General features: G+C 42.3%; 1 protein-coding gene across 4 annotated transcripts in view; it reads right to left on the reverse strand.

The window, feature by feature from the left end:
* Nrp1 (neuropilin 1) overlaps window positions 1-12,629 on the reverse strand; it is a 156,425-nt gene that overhangs the window by 83,462 nt on the left and 60,334 nt on the right. For all 4 annotated transcript variants that reach the window (XM_008847589.2, XM_029570666.1, XM_008847588.2 and 1 more), the window contains exons 3-4: window positions 9,739-9,920; window positions 2,430-2,657 (exon numbers count right to left, since the gene is read on the reverse strand). In XM_008847589.2, the coding sequence (XP_008845811.1) occupies window positions 2,430-2,657; window positions 9,739-9,920 (410 nt within the window). The remainder of the gene's footprint in view (window positions 1-2,429; window positions 2,658-9,738; window positions 9,921-12,629) is intronic.

Raw genomic sequence — 12,629 nt, forward strand, 5'->3', positions numbered from 1 at the left:
AAAAAGGAGCCATTTGAAATTTACCAGACAGGTCACTTATACTTTTCATAAATTAATAAGCCTTCGATAAAAAGGATGAGAGTTTGTATATTGGCACATTTATTTCTATCCTTATGGTCTTATGAGACTACTTTCTATGTAAAAGTAAATGAAAAACAGCACTCATTCTAGCTCTTGGGAAACTCAGTCCTGAGTCTGTTGACTCAGTGACTAGGTTCCAGTTTTTCCTCCCAGCTCAGGCAGAGGCTGGTGCCCAGTGGTGTGAGCGCAGCACTCTGGGGCTCCATTATCCAGTCCACACACATGCAGCATCCCCCTGGGGTAGCAGGCTTGGCTCTCTCTTCCAATTTCTTCAGAGTTGCTGCTTGAAAATCCAACAGAGCTTCCCAGAGAAAGATAGACAGAGATGTGTGATTCACAACCCGTGTGCCTTGATTTGGATTTTCAGAGTAAACTGCTTTTCTTCAAAGTCAATTGGAATCAGTAGATAGCTTGCAATTACTTAGTTCTTTAATTTGATGTTTATGATACAATGCAACATAAAGTCACATGATGGCTAAAAGCTTTCTGCACCTTCTGGCTGCTGTTTCTGGAAAAGATATTAGAGACTAACAACCTATTGGCATAAGAGCTGCGTGCACTGACCTATGGTGACAAGAATGTTTCTAGTGTCACTGACAAAGAACCCAGGAGGGGGAAGTTCCCATTTTGCTTATAAAAGAGAGACTCATAATTGTGCTGGTAGTGACTGTTTGAGGTCAAGTAAATAAATATTAACACATGTACAAAGAGTTCTTGGGCTGGGGATGTGGCTCAGTTGGCACAGTGCTTTCCTGGCACATATGAAGCCCTGGGTTCAAGCCCCAGCACTGTTGAAAGCAGGCGTGGTGGTGCATGCTTGGAATCATAGCACTGGGAAGGTGGAGGCAGAAGGATCAGGGGTTCAAAGACATCCTTGGCTACATAGTGAGTTTGAGATCACCCTAGGCTATAGAGAGACCCTATCTCAAACAAATAAACAAACATGCAATTAAAACAACAACAACAACAACAACAAGAAAAAACAAAGACTTCTTCATATTCCAAAGCCAGTGTTATTTAGGCATGAGCCAAATTTACTATGGTTCAAACCATGGGTAAACTCAAGGCTGGTAACTCTTATTGTTAATTGTTCTTAGCTTCAACTCAGTTATTTTTCTAGAACCAGAAAATTACCACTTTGAAAAACCCTTGACACTAATAACAACGTGTCTCTTTCCCAAAGTATTCTAAATAAGTTGCTTGATGAGACCTCCTCTTCAGACATCAGTTTAGATGAAAGTTCTAGAAAGGAAGGCTGCAAATTTAGGTTGTGAACAAATAAACCCATTATTACATGTTCCAACTATTGTTACAACATTATTATAATACTGTTTTCTTAATTACCAGATGGAATGCTTGGACATCCTTCAACACTATGTTTGGGAAGAATACCATTAGCTCTTGAGGGAGCTCCCATAGATCATTATAATCTTATTATAAGGTAAAAGAGCAAAGAAGAGATCAAACTAAAGTTAACTCAAACATTCATCTCAATGAAAACATAAGGTGCTTCTGACATCAGTTTTTCTCTGCTCTTTGCTGATAAAATGACTGAAAAATTTTAGTGTCTTTTTAAATACCACGACAATTGCCTTCTCACTCTGTTCGCTCTTTTCGATGTTCTTCCCTCCAACTTAAGAATGTTATCCCACTGCCTTATAGCCATCGCACATCTCTCACTGAAGGCCACGGGCTCTTCCAAGCTGTCTTTTTGTAAGAGGGAATCAGGTTAAGCACAACATGGCTGCAACAAACTCTTTATATTGTGGAGTTTGTGTGCATATTTTTAACCATTCACCTAACTCTCTGGAAACTTTCATGTAGATACCCAAATGGCTGTCTCCCTGCCTCCTTTAAGCCTGTGCACAAATGGGATTTTCTTAATATGATCTCACTTGACCACCCTGTTTAGAATTTCAACGTCCACCTCCTCTTCCTGAACTTGCTAGCCCTTTACTCTGCTGTACTCTGCCTCTCTCACATCTAAAATGACTGATTGATTTAAGTGATGTCTGAAGAACCTGTTCTCTGAGAGTCTGTGAATTAATGACCTGTAGGCAGGTCATTGAAATGAGCAGAAATAAGTTGATCAGGAAAAGTATGTGTTGGTCTATCACAGAAATTGCTGAGGCCCTTGCAAAATCTCTCATGGCCTCTACTGCCCTCTCTACAGTATAGGGGTTGGAGTAGGCAGTCACAAAGGCCTTGCTGAGCACAAATATTCTGTCCCTGCGTTGCATAGTCTCCGTTTTGTTTTCTTTTCCATGTCCTTTTGGGCTCTTGTTTTTTTAAATGATGCATCATGATACTGGTAAATGATCTCATTTTCCTGCCATTCCAAATCTTACCATCAGGGAACCCATCCCAGATCTCCAGCCGGTCGTAGCGACAAAAGATTCCTCCCGGAGGATTTGGGTCTTGCTCCAGGTCAAAACTTTCAAACTCCAGGATGACTTCAGACATCTTCGGTGCAAAGATGATATAGGTGCATTCTAGGCTATTGGGGTACTTCTCAGGGTATCCAGGGGACTTTATCACGCCACTAGGTGCTGTATAGTTCTGAGAACATTCGGGACCTATGGATAAAAGACAGAGTGAAAACTCACTTAACCTTGCTAAGGGAAAAGACAGAATGGTTTTCTAGTGAAAGTTCAGCATCATGATCACTGTCCTAACCATTCACTGCTCACCCTTTTCTTAGTGGTGATGGTCAGGAGCTTCAGGTTGGGGTTTACAGTGCTCACGTTAGAGTTTAATTTATGTGGAGCAATTTAAAGGCGTCTGCTGTTTAGGCAGAAAAAAAATGACAAATACAAAATCCTGCAGGAACAATGAGCAAGCGGCAGAAATCACGACAGAGCCTTAGAGAAATAATTATAGCCCCTTCAAGCTCAGATCTTTAAATCTCGAGGCTGACAGCTCTTTATTGGTGAAATAGAACATTTATGGAGGCAAGGGAGAGAATTCAGCTGAGAGAGTTTGGGTTTCAAATTCCCCTGGCGGTGGGTCCATCACTCAGCCAGATGTGACCTCTGTCTCTTTGACAAACTGAACGTGAAAGGTAATTCATACATGGACCCCAGGTGACTGACTCACTCTGAGCAGTGTTGACACAGGTGCGTGTCAACGTGTGGCAGTTAGCGAGGGCACTATAAACTGTGATTACAGCCCCAATCCTGGGAGTCACCTGATATAGTCGCTGACATCCTAACCTTCCCTCAAGTATCAGCTTTGGTGCAGTATACCAGCTTAAATTTGCTCATTCACAGGGGTGTGTGTGCTAAATGTACATATTTACAATGTGTGATTTTAATGACTGTTCAGAGTTATCAAGATGTTGCAAACTGTGGTGATTTGTGATTGAAAATGAACAAGAGTACATGTGGGTGTAGTTGAGGCTGACCGTGAGGTTATATGAATGAGCGAAACTTCAATTCATGGCATCTGGTGAGATTCTCTATGGCTGAAAACTGCCTGTCCACATTGTCACATGCTTCATGACTTTCAGCTCTGCCTTCATGGCTGCCACTGCTCTGATCTTCAAAGAGCCATGCTTAAGTAAAGCAGAGAGGATAGCACCCTTTGAATCTCAGAAATCTAGGAATGTTCAAGCCAGCTGTTCTTTCTCTGTCTGGCTGTGACTCACAGGTCCCTGATCAGGATTCCAAGAGTCAATTAAACAAGATGACATGTTGAGACTATTCTTTGCATCTGAATATGTCTGTGTGCCTGTGTGCATGTCCGTGTGTGTGCATGTCCGTGTGTGTGCAAGTGTGTGTGTGTGTGTGTGTGTGTGTGTGTGTACATGTGAGTGTAAGTGTGCCAGAGGACAACTTCAGTTGGCCTTCCTTAATGTCATCCACCTTGGTTCTTGAGACAGAGTCTCTCACATTTAGCTGGTGCTCACTGGTTTGGATAGACTGGCTGGTCAATGAGTTCCAAGGAACCACCTCTCTCTACCTCCCCAGCACTGGGATCCCAAGGTTTCACCTCCACACCCAGCTTTTCACTTGGGTGTTGGGGATCAAACTCAGGTCCCCATACTTGTAAGGCAATCACTTTACTGATTAAATCATCTTATCAGCCTGAGACTGTTCTTAACTAAACACCTTTCTGATGTTCCCAGAGACCAGGAGTAACTTCTTACACATCAAAGCAGATGACAATAGCTATCAGACCCTCATTTTTAGTGGTCCAGGTCAGTAAGCTTAGTCTCCATCTCAGCCTCTGGCAGCTCCTGAGAAAGTGAACATATATGGCTTTCTCCTAGTACCTGCTTTAGATATCCACAGCTGGGGTGCAGAAGAATAGTGCTGTTACCTGGACACAGTGTGCCTGGCCTTTGAAGCAGAGTCAGCTTGTTCAGAACACCTAGAAACCTTCCCACACAGGGCTCAGGCATCCCGATTCCAACCCCAGATGCTAATCTGTTTGACTCTGGCTAAAAACTCATGTGTCAGTTGCATTTTTCTAGGTTAGTTCTAAATGGATTTTTTCATTCTTTTTTGGGGGAGGGGTCTTTTTTTGAGACAGGGTCTCTCTGTAGCCCCAGCAGTCCTGGAACTCATTGTGTAGACTAGACTGGCCTTGAACTCACAGAGATACACCTGCCTCCACTCATTCTATTTTTAAAAGACCCTGAGACAACAGTGAGAATGCCAAGTATCCCTAATTCAGGTGTATATGGAATAGCCCATGTCTTTGTATCATACACTGTAAGACTATATCAACACATTATGTTATATTAATTTATAATTAATATATAATAAATAACCCATGCATCACACATGTTATATGATATATGTGATTTGGGGAGTCTTTTAGAATTTTTAATTTAAAAATTTATTTATTTTTATTTTATGAATATGAGTGTTTTGCCTGTATGTATGTAGGTATATCACAGGTATGCAATGCCTAGAGGGGCCAGAAGGTGGAGACAGATCCCCAGAAACTGGAGTTACAGACTGTTGCTAGCTGCCATGTAACTGCTGGGACCCAAACCCAGGTCCTCTGGAAGAACAGCCAGAGCTCTTAACTGCTGAGCCACCTCTCCAGCCTCCTGCCCCTGAATGTGATTTTTTAAAACATTTTCCTTTTCACTGTTATATTATATTAGTTGAACAAGTGCAATCTCTAAAGGGGACAGTATCAGAAGAAGGTTTAGGAATGTTGTAGGAACTCCCAAGGCTAAACAGGACTGAGGCCTTCAGGCCCAGCTGCCTGGAGGCCAATGAGCTGCAAGAGGATTGGTGCTCATGCCCACACATCTGGAAGAATGCCACACTTTGGGTGCTATCTGGAAGATGGAGAGTGCCTCGCGTGGCTACAATAAGGCCACCTCTGGACGTTAATGACAATGAGGATGGGTGGTCATAAGAGCTAATATGCTTTCTTTGAGTTACTGTTAAATATACAGACTGATTTTATTTTACTTTAGTTTTTTAGACAGGGTCCTGGGTATCCCAGACTGGCCTTGAACTCCTGTAGCAGAAGATGAACTTGAAATTCTGCTTTTCCTGCCCCCTCCTACCAAGTGCTGAGATTATAGGAATGTACCACATTGCCTGGTTTGTTAAGTGCTAGAGATGGAGCTCAGGGCTCTCTATATGCTAGGCAAGCACTCTACCAGTGAGTCACATCCTTGGTCCTCATTAAATATATAGACTTTTAATTATATAATCTGCATCAAGCCTACCTGCCACCCCCCCAAAACAGGGACTCATAGAAACTTCTCCAACCTCCTTTAGCTTTGTGGCTGGTAGTCCAGGCTAATGGGCAGAACAGGGTAAAAGTGATGGGTTGGATGTGTGGGTGTCCCAGGGAAGTTTCTTTAGGTGAATGGGAACAATTGTGAGGCTGGTGGCCCAAGATTCCAACATCTAGGGATGCTGGGGCTGCCAGGCAGAACAGTGTCTGCACACTGAGCCCCCAGAGCTCAGAGTGGCTAACTCTCAGAACTATAATCCACTGCCTGAAAAACCTCAAAGGCAGCATATAAAAAATTAATTTCCTGGTTGCATTAAACTATGATTGGTATAATTCATCAGTTTTGAGGAAAACTTGAAATTGCTGATCCTTAAAAGAAGTGCTGAATTTTCAAAAGATCAGAAATTCATGAAGGAATTAAATCATTAAATGACTTGAAGAAAACTATATTTGTACTTGCATTTTGCTAATATTTTATGAATAATAGTATATGCAGTAATGGAATAATATTTTTGCATTTTCCAAATACAGTAACTGTTGGAAAACAGAGTGAACATTACATGAGAAAATTTGAAAATATTAAGGAGAAACATTGGTAAATGGAATGTGTGTATACAATATGCTTGCACACACTCACAAATACTCTGCCTACTGTTCAGTATTTTCAAGGAGGATATGCACAGAAAAGTCAGGTTAAATAGGAGTGCTTTCTGAGCAGACAGATTGGAACTATGTTTTCCAGGAGGTCAAATGCATTCTGGGAGAGTGTGGGACGCTGAGATTTTAAGGCACCAGCTGATCTAAAAGTGTTTACTGAGCACAAGTCAGAGGCAGGCATCAGAGTTACACATTCCCATTTCATCCAACTTCTACATGCTTGGTGTTGGCTCCACTGATGAGGAAACTGAGGCTTCTCATCATACCAGTAACCAGCTGCAGAGGTAAAATGCACATTCAGACCTTCCAGTCTCTGGGTAGAGCAGACCTGGAGCAGGATGCCACACTGTAGTGGGTGGCAGTTGAAGGTGGACAAGGGCAGGGTCTGCCTAGGCCCTATCCAGCTTCCAGAAGGATTGAGTCTTGACCCAGCATGAAATAGACCTGTGAAAGTTTCTCACAACAGGGGCTTGATGCCCAGTGGAGAGGCCAGGCAAGGATTAAGCTACATCACATGTTGGGTCTATTTGGCCCACACTAGTAGACCTGGAAAGGAGGCTGTGATTTGCTGAGACTTTGGCTGAAAATTGAAGAGAATAGATGACATACTTTGGAGGAGGAGGAGGAGGAAGAATTCTCTGAGCTAGTGACATCTCTCTTTCATCTCTCTCAACTAGCTTCAGATCTTTGAGAAATGCTGAAAATGAAAGGCCATTCTTATTCCTTTTCTAACACCTGTTGCCTTTGATGGACCCACATGAAAGAAGACAAATGTAAATTCGCACGTGTGCTCACATAGACATGTAATATGCTTTAAATAACAAGCCGAACAGCTTCCAATGCAAGAAAATACAAATCTATTTGTAATTGTTCATCTTGATGTGGTATGCAAACTATCAGGTGCAGCTAAAAGTTGTTTCCTCTAAGTACTGCTTATATTAATTTCTGTGTGTGGGTGCCAGAGTACAAACATGGTGTTGCTCCTTACACATCATTCCCCATTCTTTTGAGACAGGGTCTCTCATTGGCCTGAAGCTCACCAAATAGGCTAGGCTGGCTGACTAGTGAGCCCCAGGGATCCTCTTGTTTTCATCTCCCCAGAGCTAGGCGTACAAGTGTGTGCCACCATACCCTGTTTTTTTTACATGGGTGCTGGGGATTGAACTCAGGTCCTTGTGCTTGCAAAGCAAGAACTTTATTGACTGAACTGAACTTTCTGCCAAGCCCCAGGCTTTTATAAACCTCTGAAGAAAGTTCCCTCCATATGTGCAGGGCCAGACATGTTTGAAAAGTGAAGAAGTCATACCAGTGGTCCCTAAACTCAAAACTCCCAATGATACTTCTTTCCATGGTTCATCCATTGCTGACTCAAAAGATCTCAGGCTTTTGAAGTTGGTGTAACTAGATTTGTGTTTTGTTTTTTTCCTACTAAAACAAACACTTTCTCCAATATTTCAGGAAAATATGTTCCAAACTTGAGCCTTTGTTTCTGGACTATTAACAGATTTCTGCTATATTAAATCTCACCCACCCAGGGCTCAGGGAACATTTTGGAAGAGTGGGTGGAAAGATTGTAAGAGCCAGGCAAAGAGGTACATGACCATAAGGAAGCAGTCTTCCAGGACTCTGGGAACTTGCTCATACAAACTTGTAGCATTGGTGTCAGCATGTACAAGATCCATGCAAACTCAATCGGACAAAAACCAGCACAGAACTGGGGAAATGGGCAGCAGGCCTCAACTTTAGCCAAAGCACTATTGGCAGCTGATTACTACTGGGTGAGGGAGAGTGGATCTTTTTAAGGGAGGGACTCTAGATAGGCTGACTAGACTTCAGTGGATGAATTTGGACTGAGGGACATCTTGGTACACTAACGTGACTTGATAGGCCTTAACATGTGTGACAGAATGCATGAAATCTGGTGGGGGACTATAGAGGGTATAGATGGGGAGGGGGTATAAAGATCATTAAGATGTTTTATAGGAAGTACACAAAAATACATTAAAAATGTAAATAACAGAGACCAAAAGAAGAACACTCTACAGTGGCCTCCAGGCATGTACAGTGCTTAAGTGTTGGCCTGATCCAGGATGGCTCTGGAACGTCCCCAAGGTCATACAGAGACATGGTGCTATCTGAGGTGGCAAACCTGTAGGAGATACAGCCTAGTGGGCAGTCTTCTAGTCATTGGGGGTACTCTTGAAAGGGACTGTGAGGCCCCATTTTTTTTGAGTCCTGGCCATCAGGTGAGGAGTTTGCTCCTAATGTGCTATCTGTTATGATGGGAACAAAATCAGAGACCAAAAGCTTAAAACTATGAGTCAAAGTTAACTAACCCCTTCTTTTAACATCAATTGCCTCAGGTGTTTTGTTATAGTTACAGAAAGCTGACCAACAAATGACTGATACATGTATTTAATCCCTTAAGACTAGAAGCCTACAAACTGTCAGATTTGATTCCATGCCAACATATACCATTGGAAGGGAAGATTAGTAATTACTTGTATTAGAGGTGCTAACTGGTATTTTATTCCCAAGGAGATTGCCTCTTGAACCACAGCTGCTTTATTTCTTCCATGAAGTTCTTCCCTTCATCCTTCTCCTGTTACCAGAAAGCCTCTTCTCTACAAAGCAGTAATAGAAAGAATAAGACTTTGTTTTTCTTGGGAACTACCAGTTCTGAATTTTGTGATAAAATAAAGGGACTGTGCTACCCATAACTTTAAAGGAATAGGGACTGACTGTATTTTTCACAATAGAAATCAAACTTAGGCTGGGGATGAGGTTCAACTGGTAGGATGCTTGCCTCATATACAGGAGGCAGGTGTGGTGGCAGACACTTTTGATCTAGCACTTGAAAGGTGCAGGCAGGAGGATCAGGAATTCAAGGTCATCCTCAGCTATGTATCGAGTTGAAGGCCAACCTGAGCTGGAGATCTTGTCTCAAAAAAAAAAAAAAAAGTGGACTTCAGCAGTATCTTAAGCTTATTTCTGAGGAGGAAAGACATGAATAATGCTCTTTAGAGAGCCCAACACATCATAATCCTTTAAGCAGTCAACACACGTGGGGTAGCATATTTTGATTTCTGAATAGTTTTGATAGATTTTAAACACACTTCTACCACACCGTGGATAGCTTTCATTTATTTAAAGTATTTTACAATCTTTCTGTAAGGGAAAATAGAATTCCTTTTGGAAGGATGGAAGCATCTGTCTTTCTTTTCCATGCATTCTTCCATGACATCAGACAATAGTAATTATCATTTAAACATTGTTCTTATGGAAGTTACTCACCTCTTTTGAAGATTTCATAGCGGATGGAAAATCCTGCGCCATGTGTCTCATAGTCAGAGACAAATTTGATTAAGAGAAATGGCCCCGAGGACACCACGGGAGATGGTGCGATCTTCCCACAGAACTTTCCCCACAGCCGGCCGTTTTCATTCTCCCCATCAAACACCTCCACGTAGTCATACCTTGTGAACAAGAAGGGAAGGTGGTGTGAGGCTGGCAAGAAATGCCCTTCCAATTTCAAAATCTGAGGAACTTTAACATTATCTAAAGTGGTCTGTCAAGCGGGGGGGACCCAAACCTGGCACCATCTGCCTTTCACCACTCACTGCACAGAGGGAAGAATACACAGCAAAATGAAATGATTAAAATGGACTGCATCGTGCCTGTGCACATCATCAGCAGCAGAGAACCGTTAAGAATAATGGTGTCCATTATACTTACAGACAATGTCAGCCAGAGTAAGCAATTAACAAGAAAAAGCAAAATCTCTGAAGCACAATTCTCTATTATTAAGGAGTGTTGCTTTGTCTGTGGAGGGGGTTCCCACGAATAATGGGGAGTATTCTTTTCAGACTTCGAGGTTCTCTTATGAATTCAGAATGTCTCCTTGGTAGAGTGCCCCACAAACAATACTTTGATTTCTGTGAGAGACCTTCTAAACATATGGCCATGGAATAATAAATAGATTCTTCACTGTTTAATGCCATTCTGCCCAGCTCCAGACTTCTGAGAACTGGGTAGCCACATTCAGTGATTGAGACAGAATGCCTCTCCAGCCTACACTTGTCACAAAGCATAATTTATCCACTGAAAAAGTTTATGTAAAATTGGAAAGTAAATTTGTTTATACCCATCAGTTGGAATCTTTAAAGGGATATTGTTGAGAAAGGAAATAGAACACAATTGTGAAAGTATGAAAGAAAACCCAGGCTTGATGATTGACTGACCAGTGATAAAATGATAGGAGAGATCACGCTGAGCTAACTTGTGCTCAGGGCCACTGAATCTTTAAAAGGTAGAGAATCCACAGGAAACACTGATATCTCTGAGAAAAATGAAATTTCCATTGGTTTGGTGCTACATTACTATATTTCTTAGTGTCCTGCTCCTTCCTTCCTTCCTTCCTTCCTTCCTTCCTTCCTTCCTTCCTTCCTTCCTTCCTTCCTCCCTTCCTTCCTTTTTGTGTATATGTATGTCCATGTGTTTGTGTTTGTGGGGGGGGTGTGCATGTGTGTGTGTGGCGGTCAGACGTCAATGTCTGATGTCTTCCTTTATTGTTCGCCCACTTATTTTTAAAAATCTATTTACTTATTTATTTATTTAGTTGTTTTTGTGTATGAGTGTATTGCCTGCATATATGTAAGTGCACCCATGTCATGCAATGCTGAGGAGACCAGAAGAGGGCGTTGGATCCCTTGGAACTGGAGTTGTTTGTTAGTACCATGTGGGCTTTGGGAACTGAACTTGGATCCTCTGCAAGAGCACCCAGTGCTCTTAGTGTTGACCTATCTCTTTTTGAGAGTGTTGCTGACTTAACCTGGACTGATGAGGCTAGACTGCCTGGTCAGTGAGCTCCAGGATCTTCCTGTCTTCACTTCCCTGTTCAGGGGGTTACAGATGCATGATGCTACATCCAGCTTTTTATGTGGGTAATGGGAATCCAAACCCAGGTCTTCATGCTTTTCAGTTAGCACTGTACCCAATGAGCCATTTCCCCAGCCTCTTTCCTTTTTATTATTTACTGAGCCACCAGGGAGCCAGAGAACCTGATTTGTCTTTATTTTTCTCCTAGAACTGACATGAAACCATTATGACCCATTCATTTCAAATCTTGTTTCAAAAATCCTGGGATATATTCATTTCAGATCTGGCTAAAATATGGCAGTCACATAAACTATATCTGGCAATTTAAAAGAAATCAAGTGGAAGAAATCTTCTTGATGACCATGCATTCATTAACTAGCTCTCTTCAGACTGCTGGGACCCATGACTTATGTCTATGTTAAATCCCAGGAGACAACCATCGGGATGATATCACTGGTTAACATGGACAGCTCAAGGCTCTCTAAATTAAAGATGACATTACCTCATCGGTTAAAATTGTCTGCCAGCTTTGTGTATATCAAGAAGAAAATAAAGCTGGCATTGATGGAGCTAAGCATTAACACATGTGACTTACTGTCTAAACACCATTTCCCCTGTTGTGCCTGATGTTTCCAGTAGTAATCACCGGGCCAGCTAACATCTCTAGCTCACTGTCCCTTTGCAAAACATGGAAATACACAGAGGAATTGTTCCTTTCTCCACCCACGGGGAGATGCTTTGCATTTAAAAGACAAAAGAGGAGAGAGATGAGAGGAGGAAGAAGAAGAAGAGGAGGAGGAGGAGGAGGAAGAGGAGGAGGAGGAGCGGCAGAGATGTCTATACCCTAATGAACTTTTGGAGGCCACCAGGGGCAGCCTGAAAGAACAGGTCTATACCACCACAGCTCCCATGGCATTTATGGAGTGATTCCTTTCATCTACTGCTCCACTGATGAGACAGGCATGCAGGCTTTGCTCCATACTCTCTTATAATCTAACTGTGATTTGAACTGTTCACTGTGTTTGGTCTGGCCACTGCACACCCAGCTTTGCAATATAAGCTTTTCACTTCAATCTTGACACGGTCTGAATGCTAAGTGGCCAAATCCTGGTGTGCGCTGCCTTCCAAGCACAAATAAGAGAGGTGGGTCAGGCACTGTGAAGATGGGAGGGCATTTCTGCAGGGAGAGCTTTCTCCAGGTATCTAAGTGGTCAGCTAACAAGTGCCAGGGAATATTGCAACAGGGAAGAAAGCTAATGTTTTAATTCACACATTCTCTGGTAGTAAATATCGGGCCCTCCTCTTGG

This window comes from Nannospalax galili, unplaced genomic scaffold (assembly GCF_000622305.1).
Source record: "Nannospalax galili isolate Female #2095 unplaced genomic scaffold, S.galili_v1.0 scaffold123, whole genome shotgun sequence".
NCBI lineage: Eukaryota > Metazoa > Chordata > Mammalia > Rodentia > Spalacidae > Nannospalax > Nannospalax galili.